The sequence below is a fragment of the Puma concolor genome, chromosome B1 (assembly GCF_028749965.1).
Source record: "Puma concolor isolate L17-30 chromosome B1, mPumCon1.1.hap2, whole genome shotgun sequence".
Classification (NCBI taxonomy): Eukaryota; Metazoa; Chordata; class Mammalia; order Carnivora; family Felidae; genus Puma; species Puma concolor.
Window position 1 is genome coordinate 106,069,363 of NC_141670.1, and position 26,663 is coordinate 106,096,025.

A 26,663-nucleotide genomic window follows, 5' to 3' on the forward strand; every position below is an offset into this window, starting at 1 on the left:
TGCACTCATATCTCAGCGCAAAGTCATTCCTGGAGACACAGGCTCCAGGCTAGGCTGCTGTTGTGCCTAGTTGTCTGTTGTGCCAGAGAACTGAACAGTGGACTAGAGGGGGGTCATTCCTCCATGCTTTATATTACACAGGCCTGATCTTTTACAAAATAAATTTTCCTTTTCTAAGAACAAAAAAAGACCTTTAAACTATATTAACACAAAAATACATAAACTATATTAAAAATTAAACAAATTAAATAGAGGTTTTGCAATATGTTGTTTAATTAGAGACAGAGTACGAACAGGGGAGAGGGAGAGAGGGGGAATCTCAAGCAGACTCCACGTCCAGCACAGAGCTCAATACAAGGCTCGAACCCACAACCCCTGCCGGGGTCATGACCTGAGCTGACATCCAGAGTCAGATGCTCAGTGGACTGAGCCACCCAGGTGTTCCTTTAGAATAGGATTTTTGAAATCTGATTTATCTGATTATCCTCTCTTGATAACTCCATGGAAAGCTGCAAACCCTAATACCCTAGGCATTAACACTTTTTTTTTTTTTTTTTAATGTATAACTACTTTATCTCCATACATTCTTTCGAAATATATTCCGGTTTACTTTGTTTTGTTTTTAGTTTTCTAATATCCAAGGTTAATCATGAGAAATATTATTTCTTTTTCATTCTCGTTCTTCATAGATGAATTTATTTTTGTCCTTCTGGAAGCCTAAGAAAGTCTTTTCCAGTTCTTGATCATTTCCTCCCATCCATTTTCTGTTCTCTTCTTTTGGGGCTTCTATTAGGTATTGCATCTTCTGGATGGTTTTTGTATACTTTTTTGTCTTTTTATCTGCATTCTGGAAGATTATCTCAACTTTGTTTTCCATATTTTCTATTCTTTCATGTTATTTGTAGTTAATTGATCAATGTAAATCATCCTTTTTCTTTTATGGTTATAAATTTTATTGAATCTTGTTGACTACACTAGGCATTTTCTTTCTTTCTTTTTTTTTTCTTAATGTTTCTATTCCCAAAATTGTCTGTTTCCTCTAGGGTCATGTTTACCATTTACATATTTAGGTCTTTCCCTTCCATCTTGCTGACTCTCTTCACATGCTTGGTAATCCTTGGGTAGCCTCCCATTTGTACAATTTTTAACTAGAAGCTTTGTGTGTTTGAGGAACAGCACAGTGTCAGGCTTCAGACCACAAGCCATTTCTTCCTGTGCCTGAATGAGAAAGTCTTCATTCTGGGGCACTATTATCCACACGAAATGCCTTCATGTTCCTCACACATTTTTTTTTTTAATGTTTTTATTTATTTTTGAGACAGAGAGAGACAGAGCATGAGCAGGGGAGTGGCAGAGAGAGAGGGAGACACAGAATCCGAAGCAGGCTCCAGGCTCTGAGCCGTCAGCTCAGAGCTCGACGCAGGCTCGAACTCACGGACTATGAGATCATGACCTGAGCCGAAGTTGGACGTTCAACCGACTGAGCCACCCAGGCACCCCCTCACACATTTTTTTTTAATGTCTTTAGAGAAAAGATACCTTGGGCTTTGCCTGGAAGAATACTGCATTACTGAGTGCCCTTCAATGAGAATGGTGGATAAGGGTGGTGGTTACTGGTATAATTCCAATAAATTCTCTTGTTTCTCACCCCCTCTTTTTTTTTTTTTTTTGGTCTTTTAAATAGCCTTATTGAGATATCATAAATATAGGCATTAATACCTTGTGTCCATTACTTTTAAGACCCTCATCACTTTTTTGAAAATTTTTATCCTTTATCCTGAAACTATCCAGAAATTTAATATAACTGAAACAAGTGGGATATTTTTTCTATCAAAAATTTTTCTTTCAAGACACGTTTTAAGTTTCAAATCAGTACCAGTATTTTTAAAAGATTAGATATGAAAATGAAAATATGTTACATAGATTATTTGACCTTTATGTTTACTTATTTTATCAGCTAAAAAACATTACACTCAGTATAATAATTATACCCAGTATATAATTATATACCCAGTATAATAATGAGTAGCATATGCATAATAAGAAAATTTCTCTTTATGTATAATAGTTGCCCTCAAATTTATTCAGGTAGTCTTCATTTTCACCAAAACTAAAATATAGCATACCTTCAGACTTACAATTCTAAGTTTAGGAATCCATTTCATATGAATGATCAGAAGAGCGCACAAATATATTTTATAGATATAAGCACTAATTTTAATGGCGAAAAGTTAGACATTACCTCCATGTTCAATAGGGAATGCATTACATAAACTAGGGTGAGTCCATATAATGTAGCCATTAAAAATTATGATGTAGGGGGTGCCTGAGTGGCTCAATCAGTTAAGTGTCCCACTTTGGCTGAGGTCATGATCTTGCGGTCTGTGAGTTCGAGCCCCGCATCGGGCTCTGTGCTGACAGCTCAGAGCCTGGAGCCTGCTTTGGATTCTGTGTCTCCTCTCTTTCTGCCCCTCCTCCACTTGTGCTCTGTCTCTCTTTGTCTCTCAAAAAGACAAATGTTTTCAAATTTTTTCAAAATTATGATATAAACCAATATTCATTGACACAGCATGGTATTCATGTTGTATTGTTTAATAAGGAAGTACATTTAGTACCATTCATTTCACATAGAATTGAATGTAAGTGTGATTTAAGGTAGTAGTTCATGAACTGGGAGAGGGGTCTAAAAAATTGTTCACTGAAATGTTAATAATGTGTCATTTGGGGTTTGTAATATTTTTACTTTATTTTTATGCTTTTCTGTAAATGTTTGAATCCTTTTTCTTTTACAATAACAATGTGTCATCATTTATAATCCAAAAATAAAAGCCGGCTTGAATTCTAGCTATTTTCCTTTTATATAAAAAACATAAACCATGAGCAATCCACTTGTAGGATGGAGACATGATTTGATTCAAAATCCTGCACTTTGAGGTGGGGAACTAAACTAATGAAGTCCAACTATGCTAAAAACTTTCTCCTTTTTCTTTCTGACACATTTTTCCCAAATGAGAGAGGTTTAAATTTTTTTTTAATGTTTTATTTATTTTTGACAGAGAGAGAGAGAGAGAGAGAGAGAGAGAGAGAGAGCATGAGCGGGGGAGGGGCAGAGATAGAGGGAGACACAGAATCCGAAGCAGGCTCCAGGCTCTGAGCTGTCAGCCCAGAGCCTGACACGGGGCTCGAACTCGTGAACCACGAGATGGTGACCTGAGCTGAAGTCGGATGCTCAACCGACTGAGCCACCCAGGCGCCCCCCAAATGAGAGAGGTTTAAGGAATAGATGAGGAATATCAAATACATTCCCTCTCCCCCATCTAATTAAAATACTTCATAGAAGTTAAGAGCTAGGTCAGAATGAGTGGTTTTACTTGAGATGGTTCACATCCACCGTCTCTTTGCGGTTTCTAGTAAGGTAAAGAGAACAAAACTTAAAGTTATAAATCATGTCAGATCCACAGTCTGAGTAAAGAAGTTACATTTCTAAAAACATCAATTGTGTTTAAGTCAACAAATTCTTAATGATATTTTTAAAAATATATTGGTTATATTAGCATATGCTAAGGAACTCTCATTATTTAGAAAAATATAAAGAAAAAGAAAGAATCAAATATTTCCCCAAAATAAAGAAGCATAAGAAATGCAGAGTTCAATGGTAATTCACTGAAATACAATTTTAAGCATAAAAAAAAATCTAGTGAAAGAACACATTAAATTGATATAATTTTCAAAGTGTTTGTTTTATCTTGTTTTTTTTTTTTGTTTTGTTTTGTTTTGTTCTTTACAAAATGTCTGGTAAATTATAATTTGGAAAAAGACAAATCAAATTCCCATAAAATGCTGTATAAAGAATTGCCCTTTCTGGGTCCCTGGGTGGTTCAGTTGGTTGAGCATCCAACTCTTGGTTTCAGCTCAGGTCATAAATTCTAAGTTCATGAGTTCGAGCCCCACATCAGGCTCTGCACTGACAGTGCAGAGCCTGCTTGGGATTTCTTCTTTCTCCCTCTCTCTTTGCCCCTCCCCGGCTTTGTCTCTCTCTTTCTCTCTCTCTCTCTCTCTCAAAAAAAATAATAAATAAACATTAAAAAAAGAACTGCCCTTTCCAAAAACAATACTGCTTTATTTTTCAAATTAACGGAAAAAATATGACCATTCATGCGCAGTTTCTTTCACCTATTATCTTCTTGATTTAAAATAGATTCTAGCTGAAATGAACCTTAAAATCATCTATTCTAAATGTTTCATTTTATAAATAGAGAAATTGAAAGCCAGATAGTTTTAGTGACATCATACTTAAAGGTCACAGAGTAAAGTCAAGTTAGACCCATGCCTAGAATTCAGGCCTCCTGATTTCCTGTTCAGTTCAGTCTTTTCACTGCACCCTTTGGACTGGTATCTTGTTACTACATAATATCAAATAAAAATATGAACACACACATATAAAACATATATATTATTACTCTAATTACCCTTTAAATAAATTGCTCATTTAAAAAAGCATCAGACAAAGCTTCAGCAAAACCAGGCTCTTCAGTGGTTGCCGTTCTCACACTAAAGAATAACAAATGTGCATCCAGTCATTCACTTATTTACACAACAACCTTTCAATGATTATATAAGCCTGACTTAAGTACCTAGTTACACATCTATGTAACATATATGTATATCATCTACCTTGAAGAGCGCTATTTTAGAAGATGCCAATGACTATGGTCTTGCTTTCAAAGAGTAAGGTGCCAATATAAATGTGGAAAAATGAAAATATTTTAACTAGAAATACTAATGAAAATGTCTCCATCAGAACAGTAATATTTGCTTGTTTGAGTGCAAAATAGGAAGGTTTATCATGCCCTGATGTCACCCTCTGCCACCTTGGCTCCAGGACACCGGGACCTGAGTAAGAGTTCCAGTTTAGTAGTATTGTGAAAACCTAAAGCAAGGAGGTCCTTGTTTCATGCTGTGCTACAGACCCCTGTCCCTGCCATCCCTGTACCCTTCTCCCTGCTCTCTACCCTTTTCTTCAATCCTGAAGCAAAAGTGTCTTCAGGCTCCCACTTGCCTTTGATGCAGACTGTGAACTTCAACTCCTGTTTTCATCCTTAAAGATTCTGATGAAGTTTATAAACTTTCTCAAATAACATGTATTTATTTTTGCCTGAATGTAATTTTATCACTTGGTAAATTAAAAACAGGAGTCAGTATTAATTGATCAATTAAAAAGTAATAGTCTTTATTGCATACCTACCATGTCCCTGGGAGAAATAAATAGAACATCCTACTTCAGAAAAGATCATGGGCAAAGTTACAGAGGACTGGGGAAAGAATAAGCATGTTGTGTTGGGAGAAAATGAGAACAGCCTCACAGGAGGAAGAAAGCTGCTCAGACCAGAAACAGTGAAAGGAGGTAAAGGGTCTTAAAAAACTTAAAAAAGAGTTTCTATGACTATTGCAAGCACACTCCTGGAAAATGCTTACAAAGACAAAATAATTCTCCATACTACTTCATCTTATGCCTGAATCAAAAAATCCAGTATGTTGTTACCTTTCCATGACTTATGCATAACTTCCTGTTTATTCTCAATCTCTCTCTCTCTCTCTGTCTCTCTCTGTCTCTCTCTCTCTCTCTCTCTCTCTCTCTCACACACACACACACACACAGTATATCCTGTGTATTCTGCAGATAAAGCAACATCAGATTTGATGTTTTAATTTGCTTAGGAAGCTACGTGAGAAATGAGAAGCATAAAAAGAACTAGACTGAAAAATAGGAATTAAGATAATGGGCGCAGTTAGGACTGAGAAGAAGGAATTTTCCTTCTCAAATAAGAAAGAGGAGCACAGAGTCAGGGTCCTGAAGGTGATAAAGAACAGGAAGGAATAAACATCATAATGGGATCTTTAATTGAATTTGTGTCTACTCTCAGCCCTGAAGGAACCTTGGTAACTCACTCAACATGAAGCCACAGGGTCATCTAGGCACAGAGGAAGCATCCGGTGAAGTGCTTCCCTTCCAGATCGCAGCAGCTCTGCCTCAGGATGAAATCGTTCTGATCCACATTTTTCCATCTGGCGGGCAGGCAGCCAGAAGATTGGAGACCCAAAAATGGATCACTGCTTTTGGACTCCCTGCAGCAGCCAATAAATGTAATATAATATTTACACAATTCAATCTAATATCAGTCATGCTAAGCACCATCTGATGGGAAATATTATATTTTTCACAAAAGAAATACAAATAAAGGGGACTTCTAAGGTAGTATCTGATTCCCAAGGCCTGAGCCTTTCACAAATTTTGTTTTTCGTTTCAGCTTGAGCTTGACTGATGAAAATAACTCACCACTGTTTGGAAAGCTAAAAACACCAAGAGCTTAATGTATTATCATTTACTTAGAAAAAACAGCCTTATATAGTAATAACTTCTTCTAATTTAGAAGACAAGAGTGCGGGGGTGAGTGGGGGAGGGAATGAAATGCTCATTAGCCTTTGCCAAAGGCCTTGGCACAGAATTTTCCTAACTATTCAGAGATCAGTGTCCTATATTTACTTACCAGGGACAATTTATTTTCTTTTATATTTTCAAAGCACTTGAAATGATTCCTTTTCTTTGTGATGATTTCCATATGCTGTTTCCAAGGAAAGGGGCATGGCTTACTCAGTCAGTATAAGGCCACATTCTGAAACCATTAAATGCCATCTCACAGGGAGGGATCCCAAGGACTGCAGGGGCCCTTCCAATGACATTGAGATCCAGATCTCAAAAGGCATTGCATGGAAGACAGCAGCTATTCCTTCAACTTCACAAAAGTTGTTTAAATAAAAATTTAAGGGGCGCCTGGGTGGCGCAGTCGGTTAAGCGTCCGACTTCAGCCAGGTCACGATCTCGCACTCCGTGAGTTCGAGCCCCGCGTCGGGCTCTGGGCTGATGGCTCAGAGCCTGGAGCCTGTTTCCGATTCTGTGTCTCCCTCTCTCTCTGCCCCTCCCCCGTTCATGCTCTGTCTCTCTCTGTCCCAAAAATAAATAAACGTTGAAAAAAAAAATTAAAAAATAAATAAATAAATAAATAAATAAAAATTTAAAAACCACAAAGGTGATACTTGTAATTTTTTAAAACCATTGAATGTTCCCTCTCTGTGAAATAATTTATATTTACTTTTCTATCACTGAAAATAATCCTTAGAGATAGGTCCTAACACTATCCCCATTTTACAAAGGAGGAAACCAAGGCACAGAGTCTAGTATGATTGAACCAGTCAGAGTCTAGAGCTCAGCATAACTTCATGCAATTCTTTATATTGTCGGGTATTCTCCTTTTAAAAAATCTGTACTATTTTTAAGTGAGACAATCATTTAATTTTATTTGGCCTTATAAAATGTACAACTTCAGGACCCATTGCCTTAAACTGGTTACTGGTTAAACTGCAGAACAAAGAAATCTTGGTTAGTAATTGATACTGCAAACATTTTGTGAAATGTTGCATTTTATCAAAAAAGAAAACTGGCACTCAGTGAAAGAAACATCACATATCATTCTATGTGCCTTTTGTGCTCTTCCATTTATATACTGGGAGTACAAAGAATTGGTTGAGTGCTTTATTAATTTATGAAGAAAAAATAAACTTGTATGGAAGACAGTTACTTCTTCCTCTAATTAGAATAATGATGATGATAACAGACTCCTTTACTGCATGATTACTATGTGCCAGGTGATATCTGAATACACAATACTTACAAAGCATGGTAAGATACATTATTGGGGTGCCTGGGTGGCTCAGTCCGTTGGGTGTCTGACTTTGGCTCAGGTCATGATCTCATGGTTTGTGAGTTTGAGCCCTGTGTTGAGCTCTCTCCTGTCAGTGCAGAGCCCGCTTTGGATCCTCTACCTCCCTCCCCTGTTCACATGCAGGCACTCATGTACCCTCTCTCTCTCTCTCTCTCTCAGAAATGAATATTAAAAAAAAAAGATATTATTAACCAGTTCTTTGGATCTCAAATTCATCCTGTCAAATTGGTGACACTTTTTATCTACAAAAACAGCAATTCCATTACATAGCACCCCATTTTACAGATGAAGAAACTAAGTCTCAGAAAAAAATGTGCTTAAAGATACATAGAAATGGTAGCCAGTATTAAAATGCTTCTGTCCCTTGGACTTCGGCTCAGGTCATGATCTTGCAGTTCCTGAGTTCGAGTGTCACATCAGGCTCACTGCTGTCAGCGTGCGGAGCCTGCCCTGGATCCTCTGTCTCCCTCTTTTTCCGCCCCACCCCCACTCACGTTCTATCTCAAAAATAAAAATAAACATTTTAAAAAAATTAAAAAATAGGGACGCCTGGGTGGCTCGGTCAGTTAAGTCTCAGACTTAGGCTCAAGTCATGACACCATGGTTCCTGGGTTCTAGACCCACTTTGGGCTCTGTGTTGACAGCTCTGAGTCTGGAGCTTGCTTCGGATTCTCTGTGTGTGTGTGTGTCTCTCTCTGCCCCTACCCCCCTTTCTCTCTCTCTCTCTGTCTCTCTCTCTCTCTCTCAAAAATAAACATTAAAAGAAAAATTTTTTAAGAATAAAATTAAAAAAATAAAAACAAATGAAAACAAATGCTTTCGTCCTTTCAATGGGTCAGTTCTCAAACAATATCTAAATAAAATGACCTCTTTTTTGAAGAAGAAAGGAAATTAAGACACATTAGAAAATATAATAAAACTTTTCTTTACCCTGACATCAAGGTCAAAATAAACAGGATCTATGTATCAAATTCTCCTTGACACTCCTTAAATTCTTCTCCTCACACTGGGAGAATCAATTTCAGAGGCAGAGAAAGATTACTTTAATATAATTTTTAACCAAACTTCTACATAAGAGGCAATGGCAATTATTCATTTAAATAAAGTGTTCCAGACACTGGTCAGTAGGCTGCTGCATTATGAAAAGCTGAAATGGATGAGGAGGAAACAGGAAGAGGACAGTTCCAAGTTGTTCTAGTAGGATACTATGTTAATCATTTCACCATGGGAAAATAACCACATGGTCAGGGTTCCCGGGGGAGAGAGTTTTTCATTTTTATCACTGGACTTCTTATAGCAATTTCTCATGGAAATATGTGCCAGCTACATTGGCATTTTGGGATTCCTTGATCTTGCCAAGCATGTTTCTGTCCCAGGGTCTTTTTGTACTTGTAGGGTACTGCACCTGGAAGGCTTCCCCCACATATCTGCCAAGCCAACTGGAATGCCTATGGACATTTATTTTCATCTAAGAAATGAGAAGGAAATGAGTGCTAACTAATGTTTAATTTACCTTATTGTAAAGGCTGAAATAGGTACCCTGGTCTAGTCTGGTCCAAGCAGTTATGAATTTCATACAGTACCTGAGGTGACCTCACTGAACTGAGGACCTCCCAACACAGCAGCAAGGAAATGTGCTTCCTCACATGCTCATTTTCTCTAGCATAGTATAATGTATCATGTTTTACAGTGCTTGATTAAGTGAATCCCCGTGTTACTATCCAGTTTCCACACTCACAAAATGAGAAAAGTTTTAAAATATTCTTGAAAGGAAGCTATTAACAAAGATAACACTTCTATTTCAAGCATGAGAGAACAAGAGTATTGAAGAGTTAACCCTTCTTTATAATCCTACTCTTCATCAGCCATATTGTGAGATTAAAAACCATCACTGCCTATTCATATGACAGGTAGGTAAAATATGCCAAATTACCAAGAAGACTATTTGGAATATGGATTTATATTCACTGTTGTTGGAGAGGAGCTTTACCTCACTGTCCTCAATTATGGCAGCCAGTGTTAGTGTCAAGTAGTCAACTAAGAAGATATTTAATAACTAAGCATCCATAACATAAAAACATTCTAGACTTATTTTTTCAACAATGGTTGAAGTCAGACAATATTCAATTTAAAGCTTTACAGAATTTAAATCAAATGATAATATTTAGAAAGTTCTTCATGGACGCAATTAAAAAATGGCTATACAGGGGCGCCTGGGTGGCTCAGTTGGTTAAGTGTCCGACTTTGGCTCAGGTCACGATCTCACGGTCCGTGAGTTCGAGCCCTGCGTTGGGCTCTGGGCTGATGCTGGCCCAGAGCCTGGAGCCTGCTTCCGATTCTGTGTCTCCCTCTCTCTCTGACCCTCCCCCGTTCATGCTCTGTCTCTGTTTCAAAAATAAATAAACGTTAAAAAAAAAATGGCTAAACAGTACAACTGGCAACAAACTGAGATGTTTGTTGAAGCAAATATTGTTGAAGATGCAAAAAAAAAAAAACCCAAGAAATTGGTACAAATAATATTAGAACAAACTACATGTTGAAGGTTTATTGTTAAGTTAAATAAAAGAACATGTTTCTGGTGTTTCCCAGCCTATGGTATTTTCTGGATTCTATTTCAATACTTTCACAGATGAAGAACTATTCTTTTGGAGAACCAACAAGGAAGAAAATGGAGAGAAGCTTTCAGAAATTAATGAGTTATTTAATTTTTAAAGAATCAATGTCTTATGGAAAAAAATGTACATAAAACCACTGAGAAAGTAGCAGTTTTAACAGTCTTTAATAAAGAAAAGATTCTAGAGTAAGGTTATGGAGGTGCCTCCCATAAAATTCATTCAGTGCATAATTTGAAGGCAAGCTTGTACAGCAAAATAAACTGAAGACAGAGTGCAAAAGTGCTACAGATGTCATCAATATGATTAATTTTATAAAAACTCACATGTAAAATATACTGGAATCCTTAAAACATGTTGCAGTGATACAGGGAGTGACCAGGAAAGTTTTGTGTCATAGAAATTTGTATCACTGAGGTTCAAGTGGTAACCTTGCAAATTTTTGTAAGAGTTGTAGAAGCTAAAGATGTCCCAGAGTTTTATTCATCACATAAATGAATACTCCAAATTTGTTGATCTTTTCTGGAATAATAAGTGGCTCTTAGTTGTCAGTTACCTGGCCTGTATTTTAGAATAATAAATACAGTACGTCCGGCTTACAATTAATTGCTTTGAAAGCAACTTTCCAAAAAAAAGAAATAGAAGAAACAGAGAGGAGAAGATTTTGAACAACTGTTATAATGTTTCTATCACTATGTGATTTTTCTAGTTGAAAATTATTTAAGTGTGTTTGTTACTCTTTAAAATTTCATATCTGCACACTTAACTAGGAAAAAAAAAGAATTTCTTTTTTTAAAAAAAATTTTTTTTTTCAACGTTTATTTATTTTTTGGGACAGAGAGAGACAGAGCATGAACGGGGGAGGGGCAGAGAGAGAGGGAGACACAGAATCGGAAACAGGCTCCAGGCTCTGAGACATCAGCCCAGAGCCTGACGCGGGGCTCGAACTCACGGACCGCGAGATCGTGACCTGGCTGAAGTCGGACGCTTAACCGACTGCGCCACGCAGGCGCCCCTTTTTTTTTTTTTTTAATTTTTTTTTTTTTTTTAAAAAAGAATTTCTAACAGGCTTTCAATCTTTCAAATAAAAAATATCAGTGAGATTGTAACACTAAAATATTAAAATGTAGCCTATTCTCATTAGTTTGTGAGAACAAGTCATGGTTAGTAGGGAAGATGGAGATCTACTCATCATATTACAACAAAAACATTTGCATTATCAGTTGGGAATGAAAACTAATTTTCAGTTAGTGTTTAATTTCTTTAATATGGATCTACCTATGTTAAAAGGTTATCTTTTTCAGTCATGACAGTCTTTAGATTCAAGTGTTAAAATAAACTAAAATTTTACTAGACCTCTGAATTACACCGCATGGGGTCACACTACAATTTTCAGAATCATAGAGTCTGTCAATCACATTGTTCTCACCAAACAAAACAACAACAACAACAACAACAACAACAACAACAACATTCTGCTTCTCATTCTGTAAGAGTAAGAAGATTTTTTTGTGTTGTCAAAGTAAAATAAAATCAGTTTTTAAAATATTGCTGATTTCATCTTTATTTTGTTCTTTAAATTTTTTTGATATTTTGGAAACTATACCTAAAATATTAGCACAGCATTACATATGTATGTCAATAACATCTCATTTATACATTCCATATATATATATACACATCATTTATATGTACGTGATATATAAATGGGATATGCTGAAAATTCTTTTACTTAAAGAGGCACAATCAAAACATTTTGAACACCTCTGGTCGAATGGAAGAAACAGACATGTGAGCAAAAATTACAGCCACAGGCAGCGAAGGGTATGGAGGCATGAGGTGAAAGGTATGTGTGACAAAGGCAACACAGCAGAGCAAGTGCTTACTTACAACCAGAAAATTGAGTCAAATCTCTTAGAGAACTGACTCTGAACAGAGTTGTCCAGAATGAGTAAAATGTCTCCAAGGTATTAGGGTGGTTGCCAGAGGAAGGGGTGGACAAGCCCTCCAGCCAAGGACACAGCAGGGATGAATCTTGGTAGCAAGAAAGGCAGAGCATTCCGACAGAACTGTCATATTTTCAAATAGCTAAGTGCACATTTAGGGGAGTTCCAGGTGATGGGGCTGGACAGTATGGTAGGGACCAGATCATGGAGGGTTATGGGTGCTACAGTGGAGCCATGAGCCAGTGAGCAAGCCATAGAGCAGGGAGCATCCAACTGGCCTCGGTCCTGGATCTGCCATTTACCAGCTATGTGATCTTAAATTACTTAGTTAACTTCTCTAAGTCTCAGCTTCCTCATCTGTGTGTGTGGGAGGGGGGGTGGGGGGGTGGGGGCGTGGGAAGGGGAGACAGTAACGCTATTGTGAATGATAGAAGTCATAAAGTGCTTACTTGTCTGTACATAATAAGATTTTTTTATATGTTATGGTTCTTTTGATGACTATGATGGGGAGACTTTGAAGTAATTCAAGCAGTGATATAACAGGTGATTTAGAAAAATCTCTCTGGCAGCTCTCTGTAGCACAAATCTGAGGAATGTGAAACCTAGAGCAGGGAGACAGTTAAAAGGCTTATAGTTAGCTAGAGGACAAAGAATAAGGGCCTGGGCTGAAGTAGTAAGCATAGACACATAAAGCAGGAAACAGAATAAGAGCCATGGAGGACAGTACCACCTAAATCCATTGTGTTTATACCCCTTTGTGAAAATTATTAAAGTAAACTACACTAGACCCACAAAAGTTGTGTGTGTGGAATACAAATCCTGGAGTCAAAGTCTCCAGGTGTGGATCCCAGGTTTACCCTAACTACATATGTGATCTGGGGAAGTCACTTAACCTCGTGCTTCTGTAATGGGGATCTCAAACAGGGATAACCTCATAGAATTATCTCATCATGTTTAAAACGTGATTAAAGAAGTGACTGGCATCCAGTAGACATTATATATGAATGAGTTTCTTAAATAAAAATTATCTCCAGAAAATACTGTTAAAGGTAGTAAGATGTTTGGGGAAAATGATACACATTGACTGTTGTTATAAATTTCTTAGGGAAAAAATAATCTGTATCCTAAAATGGTGAAATTCAAGCCAGGCAAATTTTGATAAAGGGAATGAGAGGGATGCCTGGGTGGCTCAGTCGGTTAAGCATCTGACCCTTGATTTCAGCTCAGATCATGATCTCACAGTTCAGTAGATTGAGCCCCATGTCGGCCTCTGCAGTTTGGAGACTGCTTGGGATTCTGTCTCCCTGTCTCTCTCCCTGCCTCTCCTGCTCATACTGAAGCTCTCTATATCAAAATAAATAAAATTAAAAAAAAAAAAATTAAAGGAATGAAAGAAGAGCAGTAAAAGAAGAAATGTTGCCTAGACAGAATTAGACAGAATATAAACCTATATTTATTTTCAGGAAAACTCACCCACCCCATTGTTTTATCAATCCAGTACCCACACTACTTTCAAATAAAAGTGGAAAAGCTAGTCATGGATGAGCAGATTCTAAACACCCAAGACCAAGGTTAGGAAAACTATTTGTTACATAATTAACTCACAGGATCTTTCACGCAATGTTTCAAATGGCAAACCTATGATATTTTTTAGTATATTTATCTGAAACACACTGGATTTAAATTTTTTTTTTTCAACGTTTATTTATTTTTTGGGACAGAGAGAGACAGAGCATGAATGGGGGAGGGGCAGAGAGAGAGGGAGACACAGAATCGGAAACAGGCTCCAGGCTCTGAGCCATCAGCCCAGAGCCTGACGCAGGGCTCGAACTCACGGACCGCGAGATCGTGACCTGGCTGAAGTCGGACGCTTAACCGACTGCGCCACCCAGGCGCCCCTGAAACACACTGGATTTAAAAGCCAGTTAAGGTCAGGGAGCCTGGGTGGCTCAGTTGGTTAAGTGTCCAACTTCCGCTCAGGTCACGATCTTACAGTTTGTGAGTTCGAGCCCCACGTCTGGCTCTGTGCTGACAGCTCAGAGCCTGTAACCTGCTTCAAATTCTGTGTCTGGCACTCTGGCTCTCTTTTTCAAAATTAAATTAAAAAATTAAAAAAAAAAATAAAACCCAGTTAAGGAAAACTACATCCAGACTGTCATAACACCAAACTATACCCACTATCACCAAAGATCTGCTACATATCCATGGATTTCACAAGAACTGAAGACAATTTGTTGAGAACCTAGCCAACTATACTTTTTCATAATGACAAAGAATGGTAAATAATTAAAAAAATAAAATGCCTAAGGTAATTCAATACTATAAATATGTTCTCATTGAGGTGGTCAAACAATGAAATATACAACAAACATCAAATATATTTTGTTTCTCATATAAGGCTTTTAACTTCATGAAGCTATTTATTCTTAAGGACTCTTTTCTTTTTTTTTTTAAATCTTATTTATTTTTGAGAGAGAGCCAGAGAACGAGTAGGGCACAGGCAGAGAGAGAGGAAGACACAGAATCCAAGGCAGGCTCCAGGCTCTGCACTGCCAACACAGAGCCCGACGTGGGGCTCGAACTCATGAACCTCGAGATCATGCCCTGAGCCTAAATCAGACGCTTAACCAACCAAACCACCCAGGAGCCCTTCTTAAGGATTCTTTAATGAGGCTAATGCGGGAGTTCTCCATTTCCTTTTCTTTCTTTTTTTTTTAAGTTTATTCATTTTAAGAGACAGAGAGAGAGAAAGAGAGAGAGAGAGAACGCACAAGCAGGGGAGGGGCAAAGAGAAGGAGAGAAAGAAAATCCCAAACAAGCTCTGCCAGTGCAGAGCTTGAACTCACAAACCTTGAGATCATGACCTGGGCCAAAATCAAGAGTCCAACTCTTAACCAACTAACAGAACCACCCAGGCATCCCCCCATTTCCTGTTACAAAAATCTCATGGCATTCATCATTAATCTGTTAGAATAGATACAATAAAATTTTTGGAATCCATGTATTTTTTAGGTTTATTTATAATTAAACTGGTTTGCTTTCCAGTCTTGTCTCTCAATTCACATGATCTTGGAGATACACTTCCCATAATCCTTCTCCCTGAGCCTATTAAAAGAAAAATTGTTATAAATGTTTTTAAGAGTTAAGTCTTAGATGGTGACATACTATTTCATACAAACTCCAAATCAGGGGCGCCTGAGTGGTTCAATCGTTTAAGCGTCCGATTTCAGCTCAGGTCATGATCTCGCAGTTCGTGGGTTCGAGCCCCACATCGGGCTCTGTGTTGACAGCTTGGAGCCTGGGGCCTGCTTCAGATTCTGTGTTTCCCTCTCTCTCTGCTCCTCCCCTGCTCACGGTCTGTCTCTCTCTGTCTCTCAATAATAAGTAAACATTGGGGCGCCTGGGTGGCGCAGTCGGTTAAGCGTCCGACTTCAGCCAGGTCACGATCTCACACTCCGTGAGTTCGAGCCCCGCGTCGGGCTCTGGGCTGATGGCTCGGAGCCTGGAGCCTGTTTCCGATTCTGTGTCTCCCTCTCTCTCTGCCCCTCCCCCGTTCATGCTCTGTCTCTCTCTGTCCCAAAAATAAATAAACGTTGAAAAAAAATTTTTTTTTTAAAAATAATAAGTAAACATTAAAAAAATTTAAAAAAAAACTCCAAGTCAAAGTTATGGCAGTTTTCAGCATTACTAAATGATAGCCCATTCGCTTTATCCAAAGTGATACAGAGAGAGGCATGATGCCCCTGCCATAGGGAAAGAATTACATTTGACTTTGAACTGCTTTATATAATCTTTTTGCAAATAATTTATTTTTTCAGAATCAGTTTTTTCATCCAAAAACTGAGGATAATAAAACTTTGTCTATTCACGTGGCATCAAATGAGATAACACATGTTAACGCACTTGGACGATTGTAAGATATACACATGTGAAGTATTTTTAGCTAAATGTATAAATTAGCTCTTACTCTTGAACACTTTTTAACTGATAGAAGTAGTTTAAATTATTTTGGAAGCTCATATTTTAAAACCATTGTCATGAGAAACATACAAATATTATTTAGATAGGTATAAATATGTATGTCACAATGACATTACATACTGACTTTTGGACTTGCAAAAACTTTCATTAAGAACAACAATCACCTTGATTAATATCCAATAAAAGTTCAGAGTATTTACTTTCAATTTTGGGGGGTAGGGTAGGGGGTTGAGAGAGAGAGGGGGAGGGAGAATCTTAATAAGCAGGCTCCCTGCTCAGCACAGAGCCCAACGCAGGGCTCAATCCCACGACTCTGGGTTCACGACCTGAACCAAAATCAAGAGTTGGACACTCAACCCACTAGTTACACAGGCACCCCTGAGTACTTACTTTTAAATTGAGAGTTCTGGACTCCGACAGTAATGTTCGAGAAACACTTTTTTAGACTAACTGAAAGTAGGCACCTTCCTTCTATGGGTGATGAAGATGGTAAATTTTCAAGCTAACATACATGAAATGCATGTAATTGATAATATGAACCTACGGAACTGATGTCTTTGAGGAGTGTCAACTCATTCAGTTATAAACAGGAGACTTTCATGTCTTCCAGTAACTGCTTTCAACTATGATAAAACCAAATCCCTCCCTTAATAATACTTTGGTCAGAAATCCCATGCATTTCTGTTGGCTTTTGGTTATTAAAACAGTCTAGCTGAATTACAGCTTCAATCTAATGTCTGTCTCTAGGCTCTCTCCCTAAGCACCATGGCCGGTTTGTGCTCCAGGGCTTGGTGTGGGCAGGAGGGTGTTGGCTGTTCTTTTTCTGCCTCTCTAGAACTCCTCCCAAGTTGAAGGCAGGAAGATTGGAGAAAGGGGGGGATGGTAGATATATTTATTCATAACTGAATGAGGTGGCATTTCTCCCTGGTTGTTGCACTTCTCTCTGGTTAATATTGAGTGGCCATCTCTGTCCACTCTGTGGCCCGCGTCCAGATGCTAGGGCACTTGTATAGTTTCTTCAAAGAGCCATGGAGAGCTTTGCCACAGTTCCCTAACTTGGGAAATAGGGCTCCTGCTAGGCTCCCTTCCAAGCCCTCTAACAGTCCCTCAGGATGCCAGCTTGCACCTGCCAATCCCTAGCTAAGAGCTTGGCCCATCTGGGTAGGGTACTGGCATGGCAGTTCAAATCCCATCACTTCTGTGACAGTCTTTCACACCTGGGAAATGCAAGAATCCTTGCCTTACCAAACAGTTAAGCTCCTATTTGTTCTCTCTCATTCTCCCTCTCTGTCTCTATCTCTGTCTTTCTTTTTCTCTCCTTCTTCTTATATCTTTATCCAGTTTTATTCTCCCCACCCACCACTCCCTACTTCTTATCCCACCGTTCACATGGCACTAGGAAAGCCAGCAATTCTATTGACAAAGAAGACGTCCTGCTAGGGAATAGCTTGCCAGGTTCCCCTCTTGCAGGCACCTCCAGTCTTTACAATGATCATTTTTAAGCTTCCCAGCACTTCCTTGTCTCCCTGCAATTCATAGATCTTGGCTTCAGAAAGGGAAAATCTTCCCACTACTAATGATGACTTAATCACCATGCTAAAGACCCAGACAATTCTTGAGTCTCTCTGGTCCTTCTCTTGTATCAGCTGGGAAAGGGGCAGTGGGAAAGTGCCGGAAGAATGTCTCATGCCACCCTTCAGTAAGCTCTGTGGTGACTGACATATCTGGCCTCAACTTTCTACAGCAGCGGTTCTGAATCTTGACCACACATTAGAATTGTCTTTAGCGTGTTTATAAATCTTGATACCTGGGGCTCCCTTGGCCAATTAAATCGGATTTGGATGAAGACCACACTGTTTTTTGTTTTTCTATAAACTTCCTTTGGGGCACCATCTTAGCCTACTTTCATTCTCTCAGGTACCTGTTTCTATCAGTTCAGGAGAAGTCAGATTTGCAATCAAATCCCACCATTTTTTACAGCTTCACCTTTGGCAAGTAACATAGCCTTTCTGTGCTTGAAATCCTTCATCTCTAAAATGAAGATATTTTTCATACTATTTCTTGGGTTTTGGGGGTCATTTGAAAATACCTGCAAAGAAAATATTACAAAGAACATTTCCCTGAAAAGAGCTTGATAAATGTTGGTTACATATATGCCGTGTCCTGATAATGGTAAAGTTCATGCATAGTCATTATTTTAGCTCATTGTCTTTCAACAGTGTTCTGTCTTAAAACCCACAATTCCAAAACAAAGATTTAAATAACATATTCTTAATAGATTTACCTAGCATGCATTGACTTCTGTAAACATACCTGCTATTAGAATTTCTAGAAAGCTCTCAAAAACTTAACAAAATGAAGTGATAAAGATGTTACCAGCTTTCCATATGTAGTAAAGAGCATTTATCCTCAAATACACATATTCAAACACATTAAAATATTTCTTTTTCCCTTTAGAAGTAGCTATGCTTCTGGAATTATTTTATTTGAAACATTTTAGAGACCTCACTGATGGTACTAATGGGTAAGATGATGTTACTTGATTGTGCCTTACCTAAATACCACATCTTTATTTAAAGTTTTACAGAGAGGACATACAGAATCATTAAATCCACTTCTGCCCATAAAATAGATGACTGTAATCTGTCATCTCAATTTTAATAAAAGCTACTTGAAACTTTGAATTGAAATTCAATAAGAGAATTATAAGTACCATAGTGTCTATACGTTTTAAAGAAAGCTTAAAGTGCTAAACATTCTAACATATAAAGGATACAGTGTGCACATTTCTTTATTATATTTAAAATGTGAGTTATTTCTGAATTGCTCATAAGATTTGTTTGTAAAACAAAAATTTCTCCCCACTTCTTTATATGAAGATTTCCCAAATTGTCAAGAGCATACCCAGAGACATAGCCACGTAAGTACATATTCCAAAAAAGAGTTTTGTCAAGTAAAAGTGCTAACGTAGTTTTTCTAAGAATGTTTGCACACATACAATGGAGTTTTATGTTATAAATAGGTCTCAATAAATTTACTTCTATGAATGATATTCTCAAAGTATACCTTACAGAATATTGTCCTATGATTCTGTATTAGAGATATTTGTTTTCTATAACATCTATTTAGAACATAAGTTAAAAGATATATAAACATTTAAAAACCAGATAACTGTTACTGATTATTTGGGCCTTGTAAAAATTCAATTTATTCTTTTTTTATGTTTATTTATTTATTTTGAGAGAGAAAGAGAGAGAGAGCATGAGTGGGGAAGGAGCAGAGAGAATGGGAGAGAAAGAATCCCAAGCAGGCTCCGTGCTATCAGTGCAGAGCTTGACAAGGGACTTGATCTCACAAACCAGGAGATCATGACCTGAGCCAAAATCAAGAGTCAGACACTCAACCAACTGAGCCACCCAGGAGCCCCCAAAGTTCAATTTATTCTTGAAACAAATCCAAATTTTATGGCTTTGAGCTTCAATGTTATAAAAATTTGATTATTAATATTTCTGTTAGTGATCTTTAAAAGTTGGAGTTTGCCTACAGTTCAGTCAGCCAGTCAAATACTAAAAATGTTTGAACATCTCTCAAAAGTGACTAAATGTGTCACTAGAAGGATATTTATAATTTATATATTTATATATATATTTATAAATTTATAATTTATAGGGAATTATAATCTACTTAACTTCTACTCGTTGTTAATAACATTAGATTAGCTTTTTTTTTCATTATTTCAGCTTGTTAGATTTTCATTTTATACAGAATTATAAAAAATCTGAACACTAGATATTTTAAAACAAGCCAAAAATTTGTTATCTATAGAACTGCTTTGTAGTGTCCCCATTTTAAGGGAGCATGATTCAAGCACTGTCTGGAATTTCCTTTTCTTTGTTAATGTATATTTTCTTCAATTCCAAATTTATCCTTTGCATGTTCTTCAAAACTGTGAGCATTGTGTATGTTAGCAGCCATCCCTACCCAGCCTTTCTACCCCATTCCTCTCCATCCTCCTTCTTGTAGGTAACTCGGGAGAGGAGGAAGTCCATGCCATGTTCATTTCACCTTGAGCCCAGGGACCATTCCTGGAACTGAGTGGACTTGATGTTTTAAATGAAAAACAGTAATCCCAGTGAGGTCATAGACTTGATAACATACAAAGTGACAAGCACTTTGCTCCAAGAGTTTTCTAGAACAAATAATGCTAGCATAAGAAATTAAATGTGAGTTTGAGTTAAGTGGAAAAAATAGACCAACAAAAGTAGGCATTGCCATAGTAACTTAGAAATTTTTCTTCTTTTGAAGGCTTTCTAGTCACTTTTTACATATGGGGAAAAGTAGACTGTAGTCTGTAGTGTATCTCTCTCTCTCTCTCTCTCTCTCTCTCTCTCACACACACACACACACACACACACACACACACACACACACACAAGAATTAAGGCAAACATCCAGACGACTTCATAATACTTTTAAATCAACAATTAACTATACTATCACAAACTAGAAAACTAAAGCAAACATTCAAATGCTTTAATAATGGTCTTTTTAAAACCACAAATATATTGCCAGAGTATTTTAGGAAAGTTGACTTGGGGGGGAAGAGAAGGATCGAATTTTTTTACACTCAGACATGTAATATCCTCTCTGAATCCTGTCAATAGAGACATCATCGGCAGAGAAATGCTCCCAAAGCACTGTTCACTAGCAATTCTTCAAAAACAAAATCAGTTCTTAAAAAAAAAAATCACCACACAATAGTTCCACTTTGAATTTTTTTAATGCTTATTTATTTTTGAGAGGGAATGAGACAGAGTGTGAGCAGTAGAGGGACAGAAAGAGAGAGGGAGACACAGAATCCGAAGCAGGCTCTAGGCTCTGAGGTGTCAGCACAGAGCCCGATGCGGGGCTCTAACAGAGGAACCATGGGATCATGACATGAGCTGAAGTCAGACACTTAAGCGCCTGAGCCACTCAGGTAACCTCCCTTTTTAATAATTTTTTTTAATGTTTATTTATTTTTGAGAAAGAGAGACAGAGTGTGAGCAGGGGACGGGCAGAGAGAGAGGGACAATAGGTCCACTTTGAAACAAGCACATCGCAGACTCAGGAGAAGCCCAATACCCAACCCATTCTTAAGGTCTGGCCACAGAAGAACTACTGGAATAACAGCATCTAGCCACCTTTGTCCCTACATTTTAACTGGGAGGCAAGTGATTCTAAAGTTGCATACTATTAGGACAGTAAAACTAGAGCAATATTAGAACCTCACTGATGGTAGAGTACAATTTCCTCTTCTCTCTTTTTGTACAGCACTCAAAATTTTTGCCTCTTTCTCCCCCCACCCCCCAACACCTCACAACAGATGAGTCAGGAAGGGTGAGAGATTTGTCACAGGCCCGCTACAAGTTAGATCAGAGCTGGAATTAGAACCCAAATCTCAGTAACTGGAGCCAGCCAACTGCTATTCTAGACTCAGAACAACTCCAGTTCAGTGTCATGAATTCTGCATACTCCAAATTTGTCATTACTGTTTTGTCTGATGCTTCCTGCCATGGACTCCTAAAGCAACACAACGAAACCTCCTTTCCGGATTCTTCGATCACTGCTAGTCTAAAGCAGAGGAAAGTTACTTAAACTCTCTGGGCTCTTATCTAAACTCCGCAGGTTGAACTGGAAGTCTCTGAGAAACTTTCCAGTTCTAAAAATTCTGCTTTTCACCCTCTGTCTTATGCTTCATTCTTGATGTTTGAAATTTTCACTAGGTGGCAGGATTCCACCATCACATTACAAAAGGATTTTTCGATGGAAGCCTGGGAGCAGAAAATTTCAAAGAAGCTCCTTTCCTCAGAGTGAACATAAAAAAAAAAAAAAAAAAGCAAAAAAAAAAAAAGCCAAAGCCAAGAGAAAGAATAACTACAAAGGCCAGTAGTCCACATATTTCATAAAGTTCTAGATCCATTTTTAATATAATTATAAAGAGGAAATTAATCAAACATGTTTTTCATACAATACTACAATTTGGTATCCAAATCAGGTAAAAGTCTGCATTAATTTCATGCATTTTAAAGCTTATTTTATCTGAATCCCAATGTAAACTATATCGGATCCCTTCCAGCAAACTGGTAGCAAGAAACAATCAATATGATGGAAACAAAAACATTTAAAATCATTTTTACATGCATTTCAAAGTTTCCTATAAGTTACTTACAATATATTTCTAATGTCTTTGAATTTTATTTTGAGCACTTAACTAGGTGAGTACACATGATGGTAGATTTATTTGTAAAACCCTTAAGAGAATATTCTTTCAAATAGATTTTATGACATTTCATCATATATTTAAAATTATTGCCCCAAATTGGCCTTTTAAGAAATGCTGTATTGTAAATGTCACTACCAACGCTTTGTAAGAGTCCCCCAAAGCCAAGCTAATTGGTTATGCTGAGCTGAGCATTTCTCTTCTGCCAGAACCAAGTAAAGTAACATGAAACAATAACGCAGCTGCATATTCTATATTGCCTAGAAGAAACTTCCCAAGTGTCTTGCCGGTTGTCAGAGAAGCTGATTAATTAGACTTTTCTTCAGCTGATAAATATGGCACTCTTGTTTTTTTTTTTTTTTTCTTTCAATTACTGGTTAATTGTATATATGCTATATGTTACTCGAAAGTTTTTTCGAAACAAGAACAAACCCGCATCCTGGGAAAAGTTAGCATCAGCGCCAAAATCAGACCAATACATAACCTTCTGAATCAGCACTTGAAAAAACCATCAACAGGTTGCCTTCATTCCCTCCCAGCACAGAGCGGTGATAACATCTCTTCGGAGGTCCTACCTTAGCAACTTGTAAGGGCTGCTTCTGCTCCTTGCCACCTTGCAATCTGAACCCCCAGGGCGCCCCTCCGGTCATGGAAATGCAGATAAAATCCCCCGTGCCCATTTTCTCCTTTTAGTTGGGTAGCATGAAGAGCCTGAAAAGACAGACGAGGCTTCCGTGGGGTTGAGATGTGTGCTTAGCCCCAGGCGCCTCCAAGGAGGCAGGTCTAGGGAGCGCAAAGGCAGAGCTCCTGCTGCGGCCGCCGTCCCGGCCGCCGCTGCCGCGAACTAGCGCAGCTAATAGGATCATTCACAAGGAGGCAGAAGCGCTCCCTGGCATCGAGGACACCGCCCACTTTTGCGTCACGCTCCTTTGTTCAGCCCACTTCAAGCAAGGGAAGGAGACTCGCTCACCGCAGAAGGTCCTCTTTTGGGGCGGGTTTGGGGCGGTGGAGCAAGAGTTCCCTAGCATTCACATTTAATGCCAGCACTTAAAGAATGATTGAAAAACTTTCATTAAATAATCATATAAATAGTAGAGAACACGTGAAGGTTTTAATGCCACGAGTGTCATCTCCCAATATGAGCTCTGAGAACTCAACTACTAGACAATTCCATTCTCTCAAATAAATGTTTTAAGAAGAACCACATTGACGTTTGAAACAGACAAAAGGGAGTGAAAGTGGGTGAAATTATTATTTTTCTAAGTTTTTACTGTCTACGGCCTGCAGAACTAATCCCACAAGAGGAAATAAAAGAAAGCAAAACATTTGAGTTTTTCCCTCAAAACCTCCTACTCTGAAAAGTGCTTTTTTTGAACTATCAGATGGGTATATACATTTTAGAGCCGGAGGATTTGGTTGGGGGGGTGGGGGAGGAGAGGGAGAAGGAGGAGAAGAAAAGGTGAGGGGAAAGATTTCCCCCTGGAAATTATATTCTTTTAACAGCGCTCTTGAATGGTTTGGATTGCTTTAAATTTAAATAAGCGTTTCATTTTCTTCCCTGTTCAGCAGGAAGGAAACTTCTTAAACCAAAATAGCCAACTACATACAATGTCACCTACAAGTTTCTTATTTTTATAATCCCTCATCACTTCTCCTGAGTCTGGGTGGTCCAAAATAAAAGTTGATTTCAATGTTTTAAAATCTGAATATAATCTACCAAAAATCGTACAAATGGAACATTTTTATTTTCCCATAATGTTTTTATTTTCCATGACATTCATCCCTGTAGGGAACGGTAATTTGTGTTACATGTGGTACCAAACAAAATCGACTTCCAGACGCTCTGCCTGTTTCAGTACTAAGAAGCACTGTGCAGTGAACATCCATACAGCCTTGTTCCCCAGAAGCCAAACGTGTCAAGTGATTTTGTTTGTGCTTTCTTACTAGGGTAAGGAAGACAACATAACCAGAGACTGTTGGCTCTCAAAGAGACCCTTTGAAGGGCATGAGGACCAGACAGGCATCTCAAGTTTGATTCTCTTCAGAGAGGTGAATTGGCTTCCCCAAAGTCTTTCTTTGAAAAAATATAATTTTATAAGTGACATCCTAAAGTATGACTTCTGAGAACAAAAGAAAAAGAACTTTTTACATGTTCTTTTTCCACCTTCTCGTGTCCCTCCTGTTCCTCAACCCAGTTCAGTCTAGCTTCTATCCCCACAAGAGGGAAAACTATCGGCAAGATCACTTACTACCTCCTTGCTTTTGTGAGCACTTGAGATTATTAACCATGTCCCCCTTAGATTGTCTTCTCTCTTGGGCTTCGATTCGAGGACACAACACGCTCTTTCCTCTTGCATCTCTAGCCACTCTTCTCTGGCCTTGGGTAGTCCTCAGCCTCTACTAATTCATTAAATGTGTGTGTTCTCTTCCAGGGCTATGTCCCCATCTACTTTTCTCACTTTACATCCTTTCTATGGCTTCTTTCATTCACCCCATAGAATTTAACCTTCCCCCTCAATCTCAGATACAATTCCTCAACTCCAGGCCAATATATGCAACTGCTCATTAAACCTGTTTCTATGTGAACCTATCACAGAAACCTAAAACTCTGTATACTCAAAATCAAGTTCCTTTTTTTTCCTCCAAATTCTGCTTTTCCTCCTGTGTTTCCCATCTCAGGATAATCGGCAAACTTATTACCTTTCTCTTATGTCTGGTTCCCCTCAACCCTGACTTAAATGTAAATGTGATGCTGGAGGCTGGAACGGGGGTAGCCATATTGTGACCATGAGGTAAAGCTGAAGAAAACTGCAAAGACTCCAGTGCTGATAAAATTAATGCCAATAGTTGTGCACCTCCAGTTTCCTTACTGTGCAAGAAAAATGACCCTATTTGTTTAACCTGCTGTAGGTCCAGTTCATCCCTACTTGCAGCAGGTACACTCCTATCTGCTAACTGGAGGAATAGCTTCTCCATCCAACCAACCAGTTCCTCCAGACAACCGGGGGCTCAAATATTGCTTTAATGTGAAGATTTAATCTGGGTCAGGACCTTGACATAGAGTATTTTATTTATCTTCAAAGTAACCATGCTAGGTAGTTATCAGTGTCTCCCTTTTACTGGTAATTAACTCAGTCTTAGATTCTACATGGTAGAGATTTGAACCTTTGCCTGCCTGAATTTAAAATGCCTCTTCTTATCATTGCCATCCTATCTCCACGATTTGTGTATTCCCTAATGCACATCTCCTATATCCAACTGCTCATTAAGATCTATGGATCCAACTTATAAGTAGAATGTAAATCTGCCCCTTCCCTCCATTCCCACTACTGTGGTTATTTCCATCTCTGGCCCTGGTTTCAGCAATCTCCTAACTAATCTGTCCCAGCTTTGTTTCACCCTCAATTCATTTTTGACTTTAAGCAAGGGTGAAATTTCTAAAATGCAACATTTATCTTGTTTTATTCCTCTGTTTAAAGTCTTCAAGGGCTGGGGCACCTGGGTAGCTCAGTCCCTTAAGCTTCTGACTTTGGCTCAGATCATGATCTCGTGGTTTGTGAGTTCGAGCCCCACATCAGGCTCTGTGCTGACAGCTCAGAGCCTGGAGCCTGCTCTGGATTCTGTGTCTCCCTCTCTTTCTGCCCCTCCCCTGTTTTCTCTCTCCCTCTCCTTCTCTCTCTCTCTCTCAAAAATAAACATGAAAAAAAAGTTTAAAAAAATAATAATAAAGTCTTCAAGGACTTTCAGAATAGCCCAAACTCCTTTGCATAGAGAACACATTCTGCCCCCCATTCCTCACTTCTTCTCCCACCTCATCTCTCACCTTGAATTTTATGACTCAGACACACAGAACTATTTTTCCTTTCTATAACCTGCTTTTTTGGTTCTATCTGCTAAGTCATTCTTCTAAGCTATCTAGTCCACCCTACACATAGATCACCTGATAAGTCCTACTCATCCTTCTGGCCTCAGATTACAGGTCACATTCTCCAGGAAGCCTTTCCTAACCCTCCTCCCCCACAGGTATTCCTTCCATGTGCTGCCATCACTCTGCACTTTCCCTCTCATTTGAATGGTCTCT

The 26,663-nt window shown here is 38.3% G+C and overlaps 1 protein-coding gene and 1 long non-coding RNA gene across 3 annotated transcripts in view; both read right to left on the reverse strand.

The window, feature by feature from the left end:
* Positions 1–23,443, reverse strand: part of SYNPO2 (synaptopodin 2) — a 175,027-nt gene extending 151,584 nt beyond the window's left edge. For both annotated transcript variants that reach the window (XM_025921457.2, XM_086704311.1), the window contains exon 1: positions 23,158–23,443. In XM_025921457.2, coding sequence (XP_025777242.1) covers positions 23,158–23,262 — 105 coding nt within the window. In that variant the 5' untranslated portion in view covers positions 23,263–23,443. The remainder of the gene's footprint in view (positions 1–23,157) is intronic.
* Positions 615–9,970, reverse strand: LOC147581793 (uncharacterized). The gene is made up of 2 exons (XR_015250277.1): positions 7,085–9,970; positions 615–6,832 (listed from the first exon to the last, which is right to left on the reverse strand). It is a non-coding gene; the product is annotated as an uncharacterized LOC147581793 (long non-coding RNA).
* Positions 23,444–26,663: the final 3,220 nt, after the last annotated feature.